Here is a 25,005-nt window from a genome sequence, read left to right on the forward strand (position 1 = left end):
GTGGCTTCTTCCCTTTAGGGAGAAGTACAAGTCTTTGCTGTTTGTATCTTCTAGGAAAAATCCCTTCTTTGAGGCACGAATCGTAGGTATCTAAGAATAGATTTGGCGCTGCTTTAATAGCTGTTTTTAATGCAATATTCGGGATTCCATCCAATCCCGGTGCCTTATTATTCCCTACTCGGTTACACGCCTCCATCAGTTTCTCTTCTGTGACAGGTGGAATGTCTTCTCGATTTACTGGCAATGAAGAATAGCCGAACTTACTTTGTCGAGGAAACAGCGTAGAAACTATTCTTTCCAGGAGCTGTGGACACGTAGGTGATGGCATTGGCTGGCGCTTCAGGTGGGTCATGACCACCCTATACGGTCTGCCCCATGGGTCCTTTTCTACCTCATCGACGAGTTCCTTCCAATAGCGTCTTTTGCTATCTTTGATGGCCTTGTTCAGTTCTCGACGGGCCTTTTTGTATTCTGCGACCAGCTCCGCAGAGTTAGGTCGTCGGTGGCCACGCTGTGATAATCTTCTCTTTTTGTGACATGCGAAGGGCGTTAATCTGATCATTCCACCAGTGCACCGATGGTCTTTTATTGATGCCACGCTTACGGGGCATGCAGGTGTCGCACGCCTGGGCAATTCTCGTCATTAAGTCCTTCGTCTTCTCTACAGCATTTCTTGTAATGATGGTCGAGTCACTGTCTAAGGCTACTCCCAAAGCTTCCGAGTCAAAGTCTTTCACTTTCCATCCAGCTGCATTAGTTTGTCTAGTTGCTCTTTGTTTTGTCGGAAAACACTCAGTTTGAGTGGTTCTCGTAATTCTTGTTTTATTTTATTAAGTTTAATTTAGGTTAGGTAGGTTGATTTTTTGTAAATGATTACACTCGATATTTGGGGATAAATTATGATAATTTTTATTGCCCCAAGAGGAGAAAACCCCCAGCAAGTGCTGAAGGAAAAAACTCGAAGTACAGTATAAATGTGAATGAGTTGTGTGTGTGTGTGTGTACGAAAATTGTGTGCAGAACACAATAGGGGTGAGCTCAACCGCCGTAATAAATTGCTGGTGTGGGAACCAGCTATGATAATTACTAGTGTAAGAACTAGTTGATGGATAAATACTAATAGTTCGGGGACTAGTTAGTATGTTTGCTAGTGTAGGAACTAGCTATGAATAATTACTAGTACAGGGACTAGTTAATATGAATAAATACTAATAGTTTGGGGACTAGTTAGTATGTTTGTTAGTGTAGGAACTAGCTATGAATAATTACTAGTACAGGGACTAATTGATATGAATAAATACTAATAGTTCAAAGAAGAGTTAGTATATTTGCTAGTGTGGGAACTAGCTGAGCAATGATTTGCTATAAAATTTATGTTAAATGTTTTAAATGCGTATAATCAAGTAAGCTATGGACAATGGCCGCGATGCCGTTTAATTATTAACTACGACGCAATTGACTGCCTCGATGGCGTCACCCACAATTATTCCGTTGATTTTAATTATACACTAATATTTAGATGTTTAATTTATTATAAAGACAATGAAATAAATTAATATGATGTTAAATTCAGTTATTTGAAATTATTTGTGGCAATAGAAGCAAATAGATTTATTTAGATTAATTTTGTCACGAATGCAACGACAGAAGGTCGTACTAGTACAAGTGTTCCAGCACAACTGTTGTGTGCAACCCACGCTGCTGCGTACCTCGTGCCGGCCGGCTTCTCTCCCGCTTCTTACTCTGCGCATGTGCAGCAGCCATAATGTTGTACGTGCAGCTACGATAGTCTCCGAAATAACCCGAAGTTACTACTCTCACATATATTGACTAATACAATTAAATTCTAAGTATGTATGTGGAGATCGCGGTCAATATTTGAGGCATTAGTCGAAACACTCTTTGAGGGTTCCGGCCAGCCGATATTTCCCAAAGTATTGCACTGTGGTCGCTGGCGGTGTAGGTGTTTAAGACTTCCCAAGAATAGTTTCCTTTCAATAAGCTGCTGCTGACGAATGTGAGGTCTATTATTGAACTAGCCTCTCCCTTGGTATATGTTGGTGTCTCACCGATGTTGAGAAGGACCACGTCCAGTGAAGCCATTGCTTCACGTAGTGCCTTACCTCGCGCATTAGTCTACTTGCTGCCCGTCTACCGCCCAGGAATTGAAGTCCCCTGCTATAGCTACTGGGTAGTATTGCTTTGCGTCTTCGGTTAGTCGATCCAGGAAATCAGTAAAGTTGGCAATGGAAATGCTAGGTGGTGCATAGCAGCTATAAAGACGGATGTCGTTAATAGACGCTGCTACAAAGCCGATGCTATCATTGCTTACTATGCTCTGGAAGGGAAGTTTGCCACAGGACCAGATGACAGCCTTGGTGGTGCTGTCAGTTTCCCAAGGTTGGTTATTCAGGTGTCTGTATAGCTCTGTTATTATTACTAAATCAAGCTCTAATTCACGCACGGTCTGCACGAGCAGGTCATGCGCGGTCTCACAGTGATTGAGGTTAAGCTGTAATATCCTCATGTTTGCTTGCTTGTCATTCTCTGGAGTGCCTCTTTGTATACCGGGCACTTGTATATGCCGGCGTGATGGGCAGCGTTCTCTGCGCTCTTAGTTTCCGCGCATAATACACACTTCGCTGGGTTTTTACAGTCCGTAATCTTGTGTCCTTCTTGGCCGCATCTGATGCATAGCTTGGATCGATCTGTCTTTCTTCTGCACTGGGATCCGTGGTGCCCGAAATGCCAGCATTTGTAACAATGGGTACGTTTCCTTGTGGCTCTAATTCGGCAGTTGATCCAGCCAATTCGGATTTTACCGCTTCCTTTTAATATCTTCTGAGCTGCTGCAGCCGGTAGTGTCACGACAGCGGTTTGGGTACCTCTGTAGGCTTTGCGGATCTTGATTGTCGCCGGTGGTATTTCGCAGAGCTCCTTGGTTACCGTATGCAGGGCAGCCTGAATATCCTCCTTTGTTGTGGTGTCATCTAGGTCTCGAATCTCGATGTCTTCTTGTGGCCCTTTGCAGATCACTTTGGCCTCCTCCTTAAGAATGTTTGCGATGGTCTCTTGCAGGCCTTGGCCTTTGTCCACGCTCTCCGGAAGTGGAGGGGTGATCACTCTTACAGCTACCTCCATTGCTATAAGAGCTTTCGGTCATTGAAGCGGGAAATCTCAACCGCTTCGACCCTGCACCTGCTTCCTTCATCGGCTTCCTCTTGCTCCCGTGGGTGCGGCACGTAGATGCCGGGAGTTACCACGTACACCGCGCTATAAGGATCATTTCGCACATCTCTTTCGAGCAGTGTCACCGACTTTTAGCTTAATTGTTTCAACTTCTTTTCGGCTAGTAATAAGCACTGCTTCGGTCTTCTGCTTGGCCAGTTGTAGGTTCACTGTATCTATCCCCTGGTTGATCTTCTCAAAAGTGATGTTAAACAGATGTTGAATCTCGTCGAGGTGTTTGGCGACGATTACTGCGGCAACATCATCCGCATACGCTACCAGTTTGACACATCTTGGAAGCTTCAGTCTCAGGAGCCCCTCATACATGATATTCCACAGAAGTGGACCAAGAACAGAGCCCTGTGGCACACCACCGGTTATATCATACTCTTTCGGACCATTCTTTGTATCGTATTTCAGCACTCTATCTGTAAAATAGCTAATCACTAGTCTGCTGTGTGTGTGTTTTTTTTTTTTTTTTTTTTTTTTTTTTTGTAGGGGGGGGAATCCTTTTTACGGATTCTTGGCATAGCTGTTTGGCCTGGATATGTGGCGACTCGACGCAGCGTCATACTAACTCGACACTAACGCCCCTACCCACTAAACCCTAAACCCCTTTTCCTTCTTTCCTCTAATCCCACATGGAAACCGCCGTCAGGCATTACTTCGTGAAGGGAGGATCTAGCTACTGCTCTTCCTTCTGGTGGCTAAGGTGTAAACTATCTTCCTTCTATCTTCTGCTATTTGCTCTTTTTCTTTCGGTGGAACGCAAGTCTTTAAGGACTTCTGTTGCAAACGTGTTGGTAGCGTTCCAGGCAGCTTCTGATGACAACATTGCTTCTACTAGTGAATCTGGTTGCATTCTCTGGTTCAGGATCCTCTCCAGTTCTTCACGCTGTGGATCGAAACGAGGACATACAAAGAAGACGTGCTCCGCGTCTTCAGCAGCTCCTGGGCAGGACGGGCACTCCGAAGAGTCATCGTGCTTAAAGCGGTGTAGATACTCTCGAAAACACCCATGTCCCGACAACATCTGCGTAAGATAGTAATTGACCTCACCGTGATTCCGGTTAAGCCAAATGTCGACCCGAGGTATGAGACGGTGCGTCCACCTACCCTTCTCTGCAGCATCCCATTGTAGTTGCCATCGGCCTATGCTCTTTGCCGTTCTTCAATTCTAAGTTCTTCAGGGCTCAGTGCAGTTGACATTTTTCGTTGGTGAAGGGCCCGTCTTTCCTCTGCTAGAACTCTGAGAGGTAGGGGTTCCAGCAATGACGCACACTGCTTCTTCTGATAGAGTGCGGAAGGCACTAGCTACTCGTAGGGCACTCTGTCGGTATATTGGTCCAGCTTTTCTCCATGATTCTTGGGTTTCCAGTGCATCAGCCCAAATGGATATTCCGTAAGTGAGCACTGATGTGACTACTGATGACAATAGTAGCCTCCTGCTCTGCATTGGGCCTCCGATGTTAGGCATCAGCCGTGCGAGACTAGCCCTCACTACTGACGCTTTGGCACTGACATGTTCCACCTGCTGTTTGAAGTTGAGTCGTGCATCCAGCATCACTCCCAGATAACGGATAAATGGTTGTGATGTGATTTCTCGGTCACCGACATTAATCTTAATTGTTTCAACTTCTTTTCGGCTGGTAATAAGCACTGCTTCGGTCTTCTGCTTGGCCAGTTGTAGGTTCACTGTATCCATCCACTGGTTGATCTTCTCAAAAGTGATGTCAAACAGATGTTGAATCTCGTCGAGGTGTTTGGCGACGATCACTGCGGCAACATCATCCGCATACGCTACCAGTTTGACACATCTTGGAAGCTTCAGTCTCAGGAGCCCGTCATACATGATATTCCACAGAAGTGGACCAAGAACAGAGCCCTGTGGCACACCACCGGTTATATCATACTCTTTTGGACCATTCTTTGTATCGTATTTCAGCACTCTATCTGTAAAATAGCTAATCACTAGTCTGCGAAGATATGTTGGCACGTTCTTCTCGTCGAGAGCTTGCATGATGCAGTCCCAATTAGCGGAATTGAAAGCATTTTTGATGTCCAAGGCAGCCACCAGGCAGTACTTCTTCGTTCCACCCTTCCATCTAGTTCCTGCGATTGCCTCTTTGGCCGTATTAACAACCAGGTTGATCGCGTCCAGGGTTGATCGTCCTTTCCGGAATCCATACTGGTTGTCTGCCAAGAGTGGGTCGACTACTGCATCTATTCGCTGATGGATGATACGCTCAAATATCTTACCCGCCGTATCTAGCATGCAGAGTGGTCGGTAAGATGACGGTTCTTCTGGCGGTTTCTTTCCTTTAGGTAAAAGTACTAACCGTTGCTGTTTCCACTTACGAGGAAAAGTCCCCTCCTTGAGGCATGCGTTGTAAGCGTCTAGAAATAATGTTGGTGCTGCCTTTATGATGGTTTTCAAGGCTATATTAGGGATTCCGTCCAATCCCGGCGCTTCATTATTTCCTACCCGATTACAGGCCTCCAACAATTCTTCTTCAGTGACAGGTGGAATGTCGTCCAGTTCATCTTGCGTTGACTGATAATTGAGACTGTGTTGCTGTGGAAACAGCGCAGTGACGATTTTCTGAAGGAGTTGGGGACACGTAGGTGACGGCATTTGTTGTTTCTTCAGGTGCGTCATGACCACCTTATACGGCCGACCCCACACATCTTTGTCGACCTCGTATATGAGCTCTTTCCAGCATCTTCCTTTGCTCTCTTTTATGGCCTTATTAAGTTCACGACGAGCTTTTTTGTACTCTGCGATCAGCACTGCAGAGTAAGGTCGTTGATAGCCACGCTGTGATATTTTTCTCTTTCGATGACACTCTTTACGGAGGTTGCTGATATGATCATTCCACCAGTGTACTGCAGGTCTTGAATTCATAACACGTTTGCGAGGCATACTGGCATCACAAGCTTGTGTTACTCGCATCATCAGGGCCTTAGTATGTTCTTCTGCACATCCAGTCTCTATCGGATCACTATCGAGGGCTGTTAGCAATACTTCTGGGTCAAGAGATTTCACCTTCCAACCGACGGTGTTAAATTGCTTGATAGGCCCCCGGAGGTTCTGGTCGTTTGACGTTTCCCAGAGTATCGCATGATGGTCACTGGGAGTGTAGATGTCCAGTACCTTCCAGTTAGTGTTACCTTTAGCAAGGCTGGTACTGACAAAAGTGACGTCTACAATCGAGCTTGCGTCACCTTTGGTGTAGGTCGGCGTGTCACCACTGTTGAGCAAGACTACATCTAGTGTAGAAAGAGCTTCTAGCAGCTCTCTTCCTCGTGCATTAGTCTGCTTACTGCCCCACTCCACTGCCCAGGCGTTAAAGTCCCCGGCTATCGCCACTGGATGATGTTGCTTCGCGTCCTCGGTCAGTCGATCCAAGAAGTCAGTAAACTCAGCAATTGAGAGGCTAGGTGGTGCGTAGCAGCTGTAAAAACGGATGCCATCTACTGATGCTGCTACAAAGCCAGCGCTGCCATTGGTAGCTACACTCTGGAAAGGGAGCTTACCACAAGCCCAGATCACAGCTTTCGTGGTGATATCCGTCTCCCAAGGTTGTCCAGCTAAATGTTTATATGGCTCCGATAAAAGCACAACGTCGAGCTTTAATTCCCGTACTGTCTGCATAAGCAGGTCATGCGCAGCTTCGCAGTGATTGATGTTAAGCTGCAGTATCCTCATGTTCGTTTATTTGTCAGCTTCTGGAGTGCTTCTTGGAAGACTGGACATCGGCCAGAACCAGACCGGTGTGTGTGTGTGTGTGTGTGTGTGTGTGTGTGTGTGTGTGTGTGTGTGTATGTGTATGTGTGTGTGTGTGTGTGTGTGTGTGTGTGTATGTATGTATGTATGTATGTATGTATGTATGTATGTATGTATGTATGTATGTATGTATGTATGTATGTATGTATGTATGTATGTATGTATGTAAACCTCTCATAACTTTTGAACGGCTTAACTGATTTGATCGCGGTTGGTGCCATTTAAAAGGGTTCAACTAAACTTATATTTTCAATACAAGTTGGACCGATAGATTTTTAGAAATCTTAAAAAAACTGCAAAAAACAATTTTTCCAAATGTGGTTTTTTTTTGTTTTTTTTGAATAACTTTAAAACAGCTTAACCGATCAATTCCAGAAACTAATCAGCTCTTAACATAAAAAAACCACGTCGATCGCCACCAATTTGATCAAAATCGGTTGATTGGTTCGTGAGTTATCGTTGACGAAAGAAATCGAGAAAAAGTGTTTTTTTCGAATTACACCGAAACTTCCGGTCTTATCAATTTTTGTTTAAAAATGTATCATAGAATTTGAAAAACTGCATCGTATGCCACCAACCGCGTGAAAATCGGTCCATTCATTCAAAAGTTATTGCGGTTTGAAAATTCCAAAAATAATGTTTTATTAAACTTCTATCAGACTTTTGAGCTCGGAGAGCTCAAAACTACACGAAAATTATATTTTGGAGCTCTTCGAGTTCAGAAACGTAATAAGTGCAATTTTGAGCACTTAATTACGAAAGTAGCAGGAAGTTGCAGGGATGGCCTTCAGGGTCAACCGTTTTTCTAATTTTTTTTTTTTTTTTTTCAGGACTTGGAAAAAAACATAGCCGAATCCAAGAAATCTGAAATTATTGCGCAATCAGAATTTGATACACTGTGTAAAAATTTAGGTATAACGGGTCAAGGTATCAAAAAAGAATTAGCTGAACGTATAGATGTATTACCCAAGATTTACGACACAATCGTAAAAAAATGTCAAGCTCTTAGTAATGTTATAACATTTTATGAAGCTTTTGCCTTATTTACGCTTGGTGGAAAATCTGATAGGGGTTGTGTTCCAATAATTCAATACGTAATAGGTAAATTGTTTTGAATTTATTTGTGAGTTTATTAGTTTTAAAAATTATAAACAATTTTACTCCATATAGAAAAAGGTAATACGACTACTTATGAATGGATTTATGGTGAAGTCCCGGATTCAATAGTGGAGCCATTATTAAAGGTAAATTTAGATAGCGATTTATTATTTTATCAAGACATAGAAATCAAAGTATTATAAGATAGTCAAGACAAAGATTTTATTCAGTATTAATACCGGATATAGTTTTGTCGAAACCTCGTCAAAGCGCCGAAATTTCGTGCTTCAGTTTTTCAAAATTTGATTTTGATTATTAGTGTAGATGGATAGGAATTTTAAATAAATTACACTCGATGTTTGGGACAACAGGAAGTTAAAAAATAAAAAACCTCCTCGATGATAATTACAAGATATAAATGTGTGTGAATGTGTAATTGTTGTTTAGTCAGGATAGGACCTGAGCTATTGTTATTTCGTCACGATAGGGCCTGAGCTATAAGAATAATAAACTATCTCTTGGTGAGAATAGTTTAATGCGTATTGCTAAATGTAGGCGAATACTGATGACTCTTCTGGAGAGTGCTGTTAAATTGTATGTGTATGAGAGAGAAACGATCAAAGCCAAAAAGGCACGATCAAAACCACGGGCCGTCAATACCCAAAAGAGTGAGAGAGAGCTTGGATGTATGGCGTTAGTCTGTTAGTCCGGATTACCGTGTAATTTCTGTAAAATTGCGTTTTACAGAAAATAATTGAATTCATGAATATGATTCGAATGATAATAAATAAAATGATGTTAAACGATTTGATTTTTGAGAATGTCTCAATTGTACTGTATGATGCGTAATATGCGAGAGCGATTGCGTGAAAATTACTACTGATTCAAGGACCTCAGAGCAACTGGTGTAGTGTTGCAAAGTGACAATCGATTAATCGATTTTTCGATCTCTAATAATATCGATTTTTATAATCGATTGTAGGGTTTTCGATTAATCGAAAAATAATCGAATAAATTTTTTAAAAAACGATTGTTCACAATCGATTTTTGAGAAAATAAAATTTTTTTTTATAAATTGATGTTGGAATAATATTAATGTTTATGTAATCAGATAAATTTACGAAGAACGTAAGTCACCTTTATTATCTTACTTACAGAAAACAAAACCTTTTTATTTTTTTATAATCGATTGTTACTCGGCCGATGTTGCAACATTATAGTTGAAAACATCAAATAATCGAAAAATATTGAAACAAAATATAGTAATTTGTATTATATTTATTGTATTCATCGACTATTATTTGTAGTTGTTAATACGATTTTTTTTTGTAATATTTAAATGCAAGTTGATCGCGCCCCTTTAGAAACTAATTGTCTCTGAATTCTATCTCAAAATTCTTATCCACTGTCGATATGATTAATCTTTATTCAATTTAAATATATATTATAAGAACATGATTACATGTTGCTAGAAATTATTATTATTATTATAATTATATACTGGTGTCACAGACTGAAAATAAAAAAGTTTTATTTGTTTGAAATATCTGATTCAATTGTTTCCCGTTATTATTATAATTCGCATTGCATTTTTCCATGATTGTACTTAGGAACCGTTAAATTTCTCTATGAATTTTCTTCCGATTTACATAGTGAAAATGAAAAATTTGATTTTTACAATCGATTGTTACTCAGGCGATGTTGCAACTTTAAAGTTGTTACCATAAAAATCGTTTTTTTGAGCCGATTAAATCGATTAATAAAAAAATCGATTGTTTGCAAGCGATTAATCGAGCAAATCGATATTGTTAGTGCGATTATAATCGATTGTCAACAATCGATTTTTTTCGTTCGATTGTTGCAACACTAAACTGGTGGTACTGGCCATCGCACGAGCAAATTCGGTTTTTCCTATACGGCCCCGATCGGCGCTATACCGTTCTGCGCATCCGCCGCACCTTGTCGCCTACGATGTCTCCTGAAATTGTTCGAGAAAATTCTCGTTGAAGCTAGAGCTAATATATAGATATAGTCATCTGATTTCGTACGCCCACACTCTCTCTCGCAGATATAGATGTAATTGTATAGTACAATACATGCATGACTCTACTCTGCACACACTCACGTTTATGGTTTATCGTATAGGTACGACTCGACTCGACAGATATAGGTATTTAATTGCCACTGAGACCGTTTTTCCGTTAGCAAATATTGAATTAAGAGGCAAATATAATTAAAAACACAACAAGTATTATTAAATGATTAGAAATTAATTTTTTTCGTTGAGATATCCTTTGTATACTTTAATAAAAGTATTTAAATTATTTGCTTGAGTAGCAATTGGACAGCACTTGAAGTTACAATTTCGAGAATATAACGCTCAATAAATTATATATAATTTGCTATTAGATGTAACCTCTATTTAAAAAGACGTATCTCCATGATACGTGTTATCAATCTCCATGATTGATAACAAATACATATAGACATTAAATGTTCTCACAAAATGTGAATGTATAAACTGAGCTCGAAGTGAATCGAAACATGGAGTATCTAAATGTTGCACGACTTATGATCCGAAGCATTAAAGTGTGCTTCACGATCGAAAAATTCAGTTTGCCTCTTTTTCGCTACTGTTGTTATTGTTGTACTCTCATTAGTCCATGGGACTTAACTAAGTTGCCCATCACGAGATAGATAATTTAATAAGGAATGATTCGGTTATTTTTGAAGACTGATTTGAGGTATTAAGAATCGAAAAAATATCAAAATACAGTACAACCTGGTTATAAGTTACTGTTTGGGGCTGTAGGAGAAAAAATTCTCGGAAAAATTTGTCCCCCACCACTATGTTTTACTCCGAGATCGCTCGGTTTGATGCGTATGTGTGCATCGTGTTCTTGTTTGCACCCGCACTCCTTTTATAAGTTACTTGACGTTTGTCATTTCTTTACGTATAATAGTGCTGTTATTTGTGTATATGTAGTTCATATAAGAGTAACTTATAAAAGGACTGCGGGAACAAACTCATCAGCGATAACCGAAAAACGTTGTCAGTAAAACTGTAGTGGGGGAACCATTCCGAGAAGAGTGAAAAGAAATTGAGGGGAAGTAACTTATAATCGAGTAACTTATAACCAGGTTGTACTGTATTAAAAAAAATTGGTAATCATGCAAAAATGGGGCTCCGACTATTTTAGATAAAATTTAAATTAAAATATTTCAATATCCGGAAAACATAGCATTATCACCACTTCATTGGAAAACACTTAAAATTGTTAATTATACACCTTCAGTAGTTCAGGTGCTCCGTCAAAAAATATTTGAACGAAATTTGGCACCAGATTTTACCGAATCTGTGGATCAGCCGTTTCTAAACTTGAAAATTCGTGAAATAAGCTGTTCTATTACTCGTAAAATCAGCCAATTCATGAAATAAGTTTATTTATCAAAATCAAAAAATTCTGTTGTCGATGAAATAATTTTTTAGAATATTTAATATATGTGATGGATTAATGAATTCTTCATGAACGATTGAAAAATTTTTATATTGCTAATTTTCCAAACTTTTTTTTTAATTAATTTTTTTATTTTTCTTTAATTTAATGAAAATGTAATTAAAATTTATTCATTTTTTAGCATACTCAAACTGATGTAGAAGAAAGCTCAAGCATTGATTTTGGTGATACGGATGATTATTTATCTAGTTTAAATAACTCTAATAATGTTAATGACAACATAGAGTTCGATTTTAATACTGATGATTCAGTGTTTATAAGCAACAAAAGTGGAAATATAGATGAAGATATCTCATTAGAAGAATCCGGTATTGTTGTTGAATCAATAAGCCTTAAGAATGGCATTGCTACTGGCAATGAAGCTTTACGGATACTAGATAATTCAAAAACACGGGATGAATTTATCGATCAACTTTTAGAGGTTAGTGAACTGATTAATTTCATTACAATTTTGATGATCAATAAAAATTCTGTCTGTAAGAAAATGTATGCACTTAAAATAATATAATATTTTAGTTAGAAGCATTTTTGAAACTACGTTTGTATGAACTTAAAAATGAACGTCATGGTCATCCTAACATGAGTCAAATTCAAGAATCTTCTACTATTCTACAACTTTCTTCATTAGATAGTATTCAAAACATGTTAGACAATGTACAAATTGTTTTGTCAGCTATCCTAGACAATCAAGTGCAACATTTACATCGAATAAAGCATTCTCACAGGTAAATCATACATTTATTAGTATCTCATTATTTATATTTTTTAAACCATTGTAAAAATTTATAAAATAATTCAAGATAAATATGTTGCATACACTGATTGAGCTTGTTCAGCCGAAGTAAATCCTGAGTAAACTTAGTTAGCCTAAGTATAGTCAAAGCATTTCCTGCTATACATATGTATATGTCGTAGTCTTTTCGCAAAATTCGTCATTTCATGAAATACCTAGGCACTTCCAGAAGCGTCGGCGTTTAGTGAAAAATATTTAAATTGCATTATCAGCCTAGGTATTTTATGAAAAATGACCACTTTGTGCCGGCATCTCGAGTTTAAAGCCAAGATACATAATCAGACGCATAGAACAGTTGGGCTTTTCATGTAATACTTATTATACATCTTGGCACGTTGAATAAAGGAAAAAAAATTAATAACATTAAAAAAAAAGGAAAGAATAAAAGCATGTACAGATTAATTTGTAAAAAAATATGACGAATATTTTGGAAAACAACCTAACAAACGACCGTATACTTCAGTTTCCTCAAAAAAGGAATATTATACGGTCGTTTGTTAGGTTGTTTTTCATAACATTCGTTATATTTTTCTACAATTAAATCTTTATTCGCTTTTATTCCTTCCATTTTTTAATATTATTAATTTTTAACTTCTCGCTAAGAAAATTGAAAATTTTCAAAAATCGAAAAGTTATTGGTTTTACCCATAATATTTACTTTTTTTACGTAAACTGAAGTATACGGTCGTTTTCCAAAATATTCGTTATATTTTTTTACAAATTAATCTGTACTTGCTTTTATTCTTTCCTTCTTTTTAATGTTATTAATTTTTTTTCCTTTATTCAACGTGCCAAGATGTATAATAAGTATTACATGAAAAGCCCAATTGTTCTATGCGTCTGATTATGTATCTTGGCTTTAAACACGAGATGCCGGCACAAAGTGGTCATTTCATAAAATACCTAGGCTGATAATGCAATTTAAATATTTTTCACTAAACGCCGACGCTTCTGGAAGTGCCTAGGTATTTCATGAAATGACGAATTTTGCGAAAAGACTACGACATGTATATATATTTACTATACTATACATATCTTACTAAGTTTACTCAGGACTTAGTTCGGCTGAACACGCTCTTAACTTAATTAATAGTTTGTGGTATTTACAACCAGTAGTTTTGGCGCTCCGTCAACGGAGATTTGAACAGAATTTGGCACCAGATTCTACCGAATCTGTGGATACAAACGTATAAAATTATTTCAATAGATTTAGAAAATCGTGGTTTAAGTGTCGCGGTTGAAATGTAATAGAACGATTTTTGATTTACTAGAAACTATTTTCTGTGCAGAATTTCAGTTGGATTTTGGTAGATAGTTTGAACGCTTATCGGGTTTAAATTTCCGCAGTTGAACTGTTACGGTTTAAGTGTCGCGGATGAAATGTCGTCGGTTGACTAGTCGCGGTACCATCAAAGATGCCATATTTATATTTATTTTTTTTTTTTCCAATTGTTACTGCAGTGTTTAATAAAATTATCACTTACAATTTGTGGGAGATAGGCAGGGTTCAATGATATAATTAATAAAAGAGTTGTATAAATTATATGCAACGTTTATTCAAAAGTAGAAATTATATCTATGTATAATATACATTGTATATTACACGAGGTGTATGTCTTGACAACTAGTTACGAATAGTTGGAGAAGACATATAGGCCGATATGCATGCATGCATGTGTGTGTACCGGCGCAACTAGCATGCGCGATGAATCGACGGCTAGCGTAGTGTGAGTAGTGTACGTGTGAGTATTACTATCTCCAACACTCTCCCTTAATACGAGCATGTGTGCTGTATTACTCCGTCTCACTCACTCCCAGTGCTTTCGTGATATCAGTGTATCTCTCCCTGGTTAATGGCTTCGTGAATATGTCGGCGATCATCTCTTCTGTTGGCATGTGCGAATATATATGGCGAGGCTTTCGCCTACCTCCGAAGAGGCCGTTTCCTGGGCTCAAAAGAGCTATACGAGCACGTTGTTGGCATGTGTGCCAGTTTATCGTCTGGCTCTGGACTGCTTCTCTGACGAAGTTGAACTTGATTCTGACGTGTTTGGTCCGGTCTCGGAACTTCGTCGCCGTTGTGAATTTAATTGCGCCCTGATTATCGCAATAAATTTCTCCATCTGAGAATTGTGGGATCCCCAACTCGTAGATGAGCCCTCTCAGATACATTGACTCTTTAGTGGCTTCTGTAAGGGCCTGGTACTCAGCCTCCGTCGTCGACAGTGCCACTGTCCTTTGTTTCCTGGATTTCCAGCTAATTGCAGCTCCTTCCAGGATGAATGCGTACCCTGTGTACGACTTTGAATCGGTGGGATCATTACCCCAGTCGGCGTCGGTATACCCTACGATTTTACCAATCGGTTTTCGATATACAAGTCCCAATTTCGACGTTCCTTTCAGGTATCTTAGTACCCTCTTCGCAGCTCCCCAATGCTCTTCATTTGGATACTCATTGAACTGACTCAGCACGCTTACACTGTGCGCAATATCTGGTCTCGTCGCTACTGATAGATACATGAGCGATCCGACTAGCTCTCGGTACTGTGGATTCGACGTCTGCTTTTCGGCGTCTTTTGCGGCTCTCAATTTTGACGTTGGGCTCGCTGGCGTGCTCTGAGGATTACAATTCACCATGTTGAATTTCTTCAGTAAATCCTCGACGTACTTTCCTTGGCTCAAGCTTACCCTGCCTGGCTCTTGTTTAATTTCAATGCCTAGGCAGTATTTAGCCTCTCCGAGGTTCTTGATTCCGAACTCTTTATTGAGACCTCGTTTTAGATCTATGATCCATTTCTCGTCGTTCGACGTAGCCAGGATATCGTCTACATACGCAGCGACTAATATTATTTTTCCGTCTTGTCTGTATTTGAACAGGCATGGATCTGATATTGTTGGCTCCAATCCCAACTTCTGGAGTGTGGCTTTCAAGCGTTCGTACCACTTTTTTCCCGATTGTTTCAGTCCATATTGTGAAGAAGGTATTATAAGCGGGGAGGCGGAGGGGTGTGACGAGCGACGGCACCGCGGGCCTCATCGACGGACCGAGCAAGCTACCGCTACCGCGACAGCGTCGACTGCCCGTGCTACGGCATTTATGTATTTAGTTTTAGTTTTGTTTATGAGTTGAATTATTTTGTTAACTATTAATTATTATTGGTTATTATTATTTTTATTTGTTATTAATTAATTATTAATAATCATTGGAAACGACGTTGAAAAGTAAAAAAAGGATTTTGTTAGTTCGCCATCGTCGCGATAGATGGCGTCGCTTGTTCGCTCGCAGTAAAAATCGCCGAGCTAATATAAGCGAAACCGCGTCGTGATAATTTTTGTTCTTTCAAAGAACAAAAATTGACTTTATCTGAAATTAATAATTGATTGAAATATTTCGAATAAATTCGAAATAACCAATTAATAATTAATTTCTAGGTTCCAGCGACTATTTAGTATGGGAAAATAATTTTACGAAAATTATTTATTTCGTATAAAAATTATTTTCTAAGTTTCGTGGATGAATTAGTGTGAAAATGTAATTTGAATGAAATTAATGTAATCTGTTGAATTGTATTGAATGAATTTAATACTTAATTTCGGAAATTTAAATAAAAACTTAGAAACTTTCGGGGATTTCCCGAAGTTCGACGGCGAGCGGTAGGTGGCGATAATTCGCCAATAATTTTCGCTGTTCGTAATAATTTTCGGGTTGATAAAGCCCGAAAATTATCCGCCGTTGAACAACCTTTCTCTGGGGTTAATTTCTTGTCTAGAGACTTCTTGCCGAGGAATTAGAAGAGGATCCACTCTACCTGGTGCGGGCTACCACAGGTAAGTGAACTTGATCTCCTACGAGAAAAGGCGACTCTCCACCTGGAGGCCTTCAGCCAAAAGGTGGCAACCACAGCCGATTAGGTGGGGCGAGGTGGATTTTATTCACTCTCCCCTTGGGGATCGCGAAGTAGGACCTGCGGGGCGGCACTAGTCACCCGTCAGGAATCGGGCACCAGAGGGCCGACGGAAGGGAATTAGCGACGCGTTTTTGTAAACAACGGGAGTATGATATTACCGAAGTCGGTAATGATATTAGTAAACGCCGTGTATGTATGGGTTTTGTTTAATTAATCGCCGTTATTGTAAAATGTATAAATTTAATGTTTTGTTTATTAGAATAAAGAGGTTCTGTTTTTGATAAATATAATTAAATTTTCAAGTTTAATTAATTTAGATTTCCCCTCGTTAGAATCCTGAACACCGGCGAGCTTAAATCGAGCCGGGGGTAAAAATACGTCAAAAAGTACCCGTTACAATATATTGCTTTGCGCAATCTGCAATCTTGCTCACCTTTTGCGAAGTTCTCAAGCATCTTCGTTGCCATCGGAAGTAATGGTGAATCTCTTCTCTCGTTTCGTACAATGGACTCCAGAGTCTCTTTCAACGTCGTCGGAGCTTTCATGTATAGCTCCTCGTCGATTACTCCGTGTAAGTCCGCCGTTATTACATCAATTTGATGTAATTTTGTCCTCATCTCCGTCGACAATGCTGCTAGTAATCTGATGGCGCCCAGTCTCGCCACTGGAGCAAACGTTTCGTCGAAGTCGAATCCAGGTCTTTGTGTAAAGCCCCTAGCTACTATTCGCGCCTTTCTACGCGTGATTTCTCCTTCTGCGTTTGTTTTATTTTTCAGGATTACTTTTGAGCCGATGACTCTCCCTCGCTCTGGTCGTTTTACCAGCTCCCAGGTTCCATGTTGCAGGTGTGAACGCACCTCATCAACGATTGCACGCTTCCACTCGTGTGCATTATCGCCTTTCATTGCTTCTTTTAGCTTAATATCTGCCATATAAGCCATTTCTTCGATGAATTTAACCTCTATCGGTTCATCGTCGTCTTCCAGGTCTTCGACGTCGTTCGTCGATATTCCAGCTCTACTTCCACCTATTTCACTGCGTGCTCGCTTGTCGATTTGCACTAGTGATGTGTCGAGCGGTCTTTTCTCGCCTCGATTTTCCTCACTCGCCTGGTAAAACACGTCGTCGGGTCCATCTGCTTCTTGCTCCATTGGTTCATCTACGTCCTCTTCGTGACTGGATGCATTGCTTGAAGCAACACTCGACATGCTTACGTATCGGTACAGCTTCTTCGGTCTTCCTGACTTTTGTTTTGCGGGTCTTCCCGGTGCACGTTTCGGTGGTCCCATCTCGGGCTCTTGGTGGACTATCTCGTTCCTGGTCTCTCTCCCTGGCTCAGCGGCGTCTTCTTCTGGATGCATATATTCAAGATCCATCTGTTTGACGTTTCGTGATCTAAATACTGGTTCCTCAATAATTGTTACGTCCCTGGTGTATTCAATTCTTCCAGTATCACTTCGTCGTATTTTGTAGGTTTTCGCGGTTTCTGAATAACCGACGAGTCTGCCTTCCACAGATTTTTCGTCGAGTTTTCCTCGACCTGGACTTTTCTTGAGCACAAATGCTTTTGCACCAAATACACGTAGGTATTTTAAATCTGGCTTGTCTCCATGCCATAACTCGTATGGAGTTTTTCCTTCGTGGCTTCTGCTCGGAGATCGGTTCCTCAGGTAGTTTGCAGTGTTTACCGCCTCTGCCCAGTACATCTCTGGCAGTCATGATTGAATCAACAAACATCTGGCCATGTCGACAATTGTTCTGTTCATACGCTCGGCTACGCCATTTTATTGTGGCGTGTATGGCACTGTGAGTCGTCTCTGTATGCCGTACGTGTTCGTATACTAGCTACTATCCGAGCTATTAATTATTTTAGGTAATCTTTATTAATTGTAAAAATGTTTATAGGATTTAATACTTCATTATTACAATATCCGTAAGATGGACGGTGTGGCTTAATGTATATAGAATAAGCGAAAGGAAATTTAGTATAGACCGGATAGCTCAAATGGTAGAGTAGCTGACATGTCTTCGGAAGGTTCTGGGTTCGAATCCCAGTCCGAGCTATCTAATAATTTTTACTCGCATATTCTATAAACTCACATTAAGATGATCCTCTCCACATTCCTTTCTCAATCCTTTCCTACCAATATCCTGTTACGTGAATGTGAAACGCTTCACGTAATAATTACCGTAACTCCTATTCTTTCCCGCTTCACAGCATTATTTATATTTGTAAAAAAAAAAAAAAAATATAAAAAAAAAAATTCAAATATAAATAATGCTGTGATGCGGGAAAGAATAGGAGTTACGGTAATTATTACGTGAAGCGTTCCACATTCACGTAACAGGATATTGGTAAGAAAGGATTGAGAAAGGAATGTGGAGAGGATCATCTTAATGTGAGTTTATAGAATATGCGAGAAAAAATTATTAGATAGCTCGGACTGGGATTCGAACCCAGAACCTTCCGAAGACATGTCGGCTACTCTACCATTTGAGCTATCCGGTCTATAATAAATTTCCTTTCGCTTATTCGATATACATTAAGCCACACCGTCCATCTTACGGTAAGCATTTTTATAAATATAAATAATTCTGTGACGCGGGAAAGAATAGGAGTTACGGTAATTATTACATGATAGCAATCTTACAAATATTAGCCTAGTTCTAATTTAATATCCTGATATTACTAGCTACTCTACCGTTGATTACTGCCTTGCCGGTTTCCAGCATAGAGAGTATTGTTATCGACCGCTGTATTGACGGCGCGACTTTTATTTTCGTCCATAATTTTCCCGATGAGCACCTCTGTGTTCGGAAGATCGTCTTTGGACCTCATGGCACACCTGAAGTTCTCGTAGCTTGGCGGCAGACCTTTGAGTATTAACACGACCAGCATGTCGTTGGGAATATCAATCTTCATCCCCGCCAATTGCTCTACGGCACTTGAAAATTTGTCTAGACGTCCTCTGAAATCGTCGTCTTCGTCTATCTTGAATGACGTAATATCCGTGAGTAGTTCAATCTTCCGCACTGGACCTTTTGAGGCATGAATCGACTGGAGCTTCTCCCAGGCTTCCTTCGACGTGGTGCAATTCGAGATGCTTCTCAGTTCAGCTTCGCCCACCGACAGGATAATTTCAGCCAAAGCTTTTTCGTTGTTCTTCTTCCACTTGCTCAGCGCGGACGTCGCCGCACGATCACCAGATCCAGGATCTGGTGCTGGGATATTACCGCTGACGTAGCCCCACTTGTCGTGTCTTAATAGCACGGTTTTCATACGAATTTGCCATACCTCGTAGTTCAAGCTATTTAGCAACTCGATCCTCGGTGATCTCTCGGCGTTCATTTAAAGGTTAGGTTTTTGCCACGCGGTCGAAAATTATTTTTTTTGTTTTCGGCTTTCACTCACTTAACTCTTTCTTTTATTTTTTTTTATATCACTAAATTCTTATCTACTCGTACACTGGGCCCATATCCTGTGGGAGATAGGCAGGGTTCAATGATATAATTAATAAAAGAGTTGTGTAAATTATATGCAACGTTTATTCAAGAGTAGAAATTATATCCATGTATATTATACGAGGTGTATGTCTTGACAACTAGTTACGAATAGTTGGAGAAGACATATAGGTCGATATGCATGCATGCATGTGTGTGTACCGGCGCAACTAGCATGCGCGATGAATCGACGCCTAGCGTAGTGTGAGTATTACTATCTCCAACATAATTTCATCCGTAATTCATGAAAAATTTTTCTGAAATTCAGATTTGTGTCAAAATATGAATTCCTCAGAATTTCCGGCAAATCACTTGAGAAATTCCATAACTTTTTTACTTTATGATTATAAAGATTATACAGATATTGAATTTGAGCAACTTTAAGTATCATTTTTAAAAAGCAAATTATTTGCAGAGGCTTTAAAATCTCAAAAAGTTTCTGAAGCATCAAGATTTGAAGGTAGTTGATTCCATAACTTAATTGCAGTAGTAAAAAATGAGCGTTCTAAATTAATTGTGCCTCAAATATGAATAGACCTGATTTGGATGCTTAAATTAAATCAGATCTGAATAATTATGATTTTTTAATCGGGGTAAATGTGCTTGTATCTGTACTGATCAAGTTCAATTAAGTTTTATTAATGTTAACCCTTTAACACCGAAGTTGGACTAAATGAGCTGCGTGGCACCGGATTAGGGGTCACAAATGACGTGCGCTTACTGTCCCCACTATCTGAGTTTACGGGACTCGTGCTCGGTCAGTATTGTCTAATAGCTCTTGAATGAGTTCTGTTGGTGCCCTGTTTAGAAACATTTTTCACCTGAAGCGTTGTCAAATCTTATTATTATTTAAGACTATAGTAGGTACGCTACTGCTCATAAGAGCATACGAGCACACACTAGCACAGATACGAGCTGCCCGCTAGACAGACTGCAAAGTGGGGGAAACGCTCAGAAACCTCAGAGGGTTAAATTGTGAAGTAAATAGGGATAAATTTGTTTTGATCTGAATAGATCTAAGGTAAAAGCCCCAATAGATGATCATGTACCAGTATTTGTGAATATAGATATACAAATACATGGAGTGATCATATACTGGTACGTGATCATCTATTGGGGCCTTTATCTAAACTTTTTCTCTCTGGGATGGTCATTATAATTTTTCGGTAATAAATAAAGATTTTCGTTCCACAAAATTTATTTAAACATTACCACAAAGAAAGAAATTTTTTTTAAAAATTACCGTTAAAATCACAGTAATCGTGGGACATTTGTAAATTCCTGATCTAATTACAATTTTTTCAATAATTATTCACAATTACAATGTAAAAAATCCAGAAAAGTACCATTAATTTTTATTGTAGTAAACCGGTAAGAAATAATAAACGTAAAAAATTAATTAGATTAAAAGTTATTTTTACTCTTTTAATTTTAAAAATTACAGTAAAATCAAAAGATTCTACTGAAATTACTATAAAATTTAGCGGTCTCCAGTGAAAAAGAATCTAATTAACGGTACTAATCACCGACTTTGTTGCGGCGCTGCAATCGCTGTAGACTTCTCAGCTGTTTACAAAATTTCACATGTCAGTGATTAGTTGACACTGAATTACATTTAATTCTAACAAGCATTTGTCCAATTATCATTATAATAAAATTTTATACAATTAGTTAACTATTAATTGTAAAGATGTGCTTTAATGACATTCCCAATTATCTATAAATATTGGCTATTATTCTATTATTTATATGCATTATATATGCATTTATTATATATGCATATTGTAAAGTAAAATGACCTAAAAAAATTAGGAAAAGGGTTGACCCTGAAGGCCATCCCTGCAACTTCCCGCTAATTCCATACCTAGACGCTTAAAATTGCACTTATATGACGAATTTGAGCTCTTCGAGTTTAAAAATACAATTTATGTGTTATTTTGAGCTCTCCGAGCTCAAAGAAATAGCTTTCCTATGCTTTTCAGCTCTTCGAGCTTAAAAATCTTATCGAAGTTCGATGAAACACGATTTTTTTAATTTTCAAACTGCTATAACTTTTGAATGAATCAACCGATTTTCACGCGGTTGGCGTCGATCGATGTTGTTTTTTGAGCTCTATAAATAATTCCGAACAAAAAAATTTATCTGATGAAACATTTCTGAGTTATTACAAAAAAACACTTTTTTCGATTTCTTTCGACAACGATATCTCACGAACGCGTCAACCGATTCTGACGCTTTTGGTGGCGATCGATGCAGGTTTTCGAGGTTAAGAGCTGATAAGTTTTTGGGATCGATCGGTTCTGCCAATTCGGAGATGTTTTGAAAAAAATAAAAAAAAAAACTTTTTTTTTCACTTTTTTTGCAATTTCTCGAAATCTACTGATCCGAATCGGTTCCAACTTACAGAAAATCTAAGTTTGGCAAAGACCTTTCGAACGACACCAACTGCGATCAAATCGGTCAAGCCGTTCAGAAGTTAGAAGAGGTTTACACACACACACACACACAAACTGCTCCCAGAAAAACCTCTGGTGCCTCCACCGAAGCCGAACCAGAAGCCAAGAAGAACAGCAACGAGACCGGAGGCACTTATTATCCGTCCAGCGAACAAAGATAAGTATTCTGAAATACTTACACGGATCAAGGCGGACGTTCGCCCAGATCAGGTCCGCAACACAGTCGAGAAGATACGCAGGACCGCGACAGGGAACATTCTCATCACGCTGTCGAAAGGCAGTAGTGATAGAGGTAAAGACCTGCAGAAGACTATCGCGGGAATACTTAAGGAGGACGCAAATGTCATTAGTACAGGACCTGAAGAAGACCTGGAAATTCGCGATATTGATGATACTACAACTAAAGATGACATTCTAACAGCTTTACAAGAGGCAGCTGGAAACGATTGTGGTATAACAGTAGAGGCCATCAAAATTCGTAAGGTCTTACGTAGCAGAACACAAATTGCGTCGGTGACTCTGGCAGCAACGGTAGCGCAGAAAGTGGTAGGAGAACACGGTAAGATTAGGATCGGCTGGACCAATTGTCGTATTAGAACAGTACTAAGACCAGTCCGATGTTATAAATGCTGGCATTTTGGACACCGTGCGGTTCAGTGCACTATGACCCAGATTTTACTTTTTGTATTTGAGTATTTTAGTTTATTACTTAAAAATTAATAGAAACAATTATTGTTGTTAGTACGGCGATTAATTATTTAATTTTTGTATTCATTTAAAAATTTTATATTATTGTTACCGAAGGTATGATTAAATTGTAAAAGAATTTAAAAGACTGGCAAAATTATTCTAAGTCCCGAGGACCATTTAGTATGGAAACTCAACGAATGGATATAGAATGAAAGAAATGACGATTATTATTTTTGTAAGAAATAAATTAGGTGAGCGAAAATTTTATAAGTCCCGAGGACAATTTAGTATGGAAAAGCCAACGAATGGATATATAATGAAGGAAATTGCGATTAAAATAATAAAGAATTGTGAATTTGACGAAACGAATGGATAGAGAATGAAGAAAATTGCGATTAAAATAATAAAGATTTGAGTTTCAAAAATAAAAACTTAGAATTTGGCGAGACGAATGGATAGAAAATGAAGGAAATTGCGATTAAAATAATAAATCATTATTTTTGAATGCTAGTTCGAGAACACCGGACAGGTGTCTAAAACGACTCTTCCTTTTCGTTACAAGAGAGTTAGGAAAAAACTGATAACCGCCAAAATTTGGCTCGGGAAAAGCAAGTCTTGTGACAGAGTGGTTATTTGTGGTGAATACTCTTCCAACAAATAACACCTGGAGGGACATTACCTTGGTTTCGTCTAGAACATTGGTAAGTACCTTTGCACTCTTAACAAGATTTGACTTCCCTGGACGTTTGACCTTCTGTCAAACTCCAGTAGGTGATCATACGCCGTGTAGGTGGGGGCGAAGAGGACACTCTCCATTCGCTCTCGGGGTAGAGCTTAGGGCCCAGGGGTGACGGCTAGTCTCCTAGGGAAGCGGGGAACCAGTTTTTGAAGAGTAGTTCGCGATTTTGACGCTCACGACGAGTGAGAGTGAGAGTAAGAGTGAGAGGAGTCTGTTTTGTAAAGACCAGTTTTGATTACCGACGTAATATTATTTTGGTTGATTTAGTTTTGGGGTTTTTGATATAACCTAAAATTGTACCACGTGTGTTTTTGTTTACTTGTAATTTTGTTCATTTATTTACTTTATTGATTTTTGATAAATAAATTCTTTATTTTGACTTTATCATAACCTGTTTTGGACATTTTGAATTTATTCTTTAGACTTAGTTATTTATAGTTTATTTCCAGTTAACTGAGTTTTGTTTGACGTTTTATTGCCGTTTTAACCCCCTTTGGACCCTGGAATTCGGCGAGCTTCAGATTCGAGCAAGGGGGCGTTTGTGTCGCAGCATTGTTTCGTTAGTTTAATTAATTTATTTTTAAACACATCAAAAATTACCCGTTACAAATTTTTGGCGCTCGAACAGGGACATTAGTTTTTTTTTCGTGGTAGCGGGAATTTTGGGTACTGCGAGTTTTTGTTTTTTTATGATAGTTAGTTTCTCCTTATTATCTCATCAAGATGAGTAAAAAGACGGGTTCTAAAACATGGGTATGGTCGCTCAAGAAGGACGCGGTTATTAGTGAGCTTGACAAATTTCGAGTGGAAATCGAGCCAAAGGCGACGTTGCCGGAGCTTAGATTCCTACTAAAAGCCGAACTTAATAAATTGCGAGCAGCAAATGCGGGTCGTCCGGGTCGGTATGACCAATTACTGATCGACCTCGATCAATCCGAGGCCGAATTGGACAAACTCTCCGTGGAGACCGAGGGAGAAGATCCCGAGAATGATGACGGGCTACCCTCAGACGAGGACCCAGAGGGCGATAACGCGTCACCCGAAGCACAGACTGCCAGACAACGACGTGCACAGGAGAAAAGATTGCGAGCTGAGATTGAAGCGGAAGAACGCGAGCGGATCGAGGCGGAAGAAAAGGAGCGGATTGAGAGGGAGAGGATAGAGCAGGAGAGGTTAGCTCGCGAGGCCGAAGTAGAAGCTGAAAAAGAGCTACGCGACCGATTGCGTCAGGAAATAAGGGCGCGCCTCTTGCGGGAGAAGGAGGAACAACGAGCTTACGAACTTCAG

At 39.3% G+C, this 25,005-nt stretch overlaps 1 protein-coding gene across 1 annotated transcript in view; it reads left to right on the forward strand.

The window, feature by feature from the left end:
* The window catches only part of LOC123270974 (CDK5 regulatory subunit-associated protein 3), a 32,610-nt gene extending 20,216 nt beyond the window's left edge, over nt 1-12,394 (forward strand). The window contains exons 4-7 of the mRNA XM_044737171.1: nt 7,846-8,116; nt 8,186-8,259; nt 11,753-12,052; nt 12,148-12,394. Of these exons, the coding sequence (XP_044593106.1) occupies nt 7,846-8,116; nt 8,186-8,259; nt 11,753-12,052; nt 12,148-12,360 (858 nt within the window). The 3' untranslated portion in view covers nt 12,361-12,394. The remainder of the gene's footprint in view (nt 1-7,845; nt 8,117-8,185; nt 8,260-11,752; nt 12,053-12,147) is intronic.
* Nucleotides 12,395-25,005: the final 12,611 nt, after the last annotated feature.

The sequence above is a fragment of the Cotesia glomerata genome, linkage group LG8 (assembly GCF_020080835.1).
Source record: "Cotesia glomerata isolate CgM1 linkage group LG8, MPM_Cglom_v2.3, whole genome shotgun sequence".
Classification (NCBI taxonomy): domain Eukaryota; kingdom Metazoa; phylum Arthropoda; class Insecta; order Hymenoptera; family Braconidae; genus Cotesia; species Cotesia glomerata.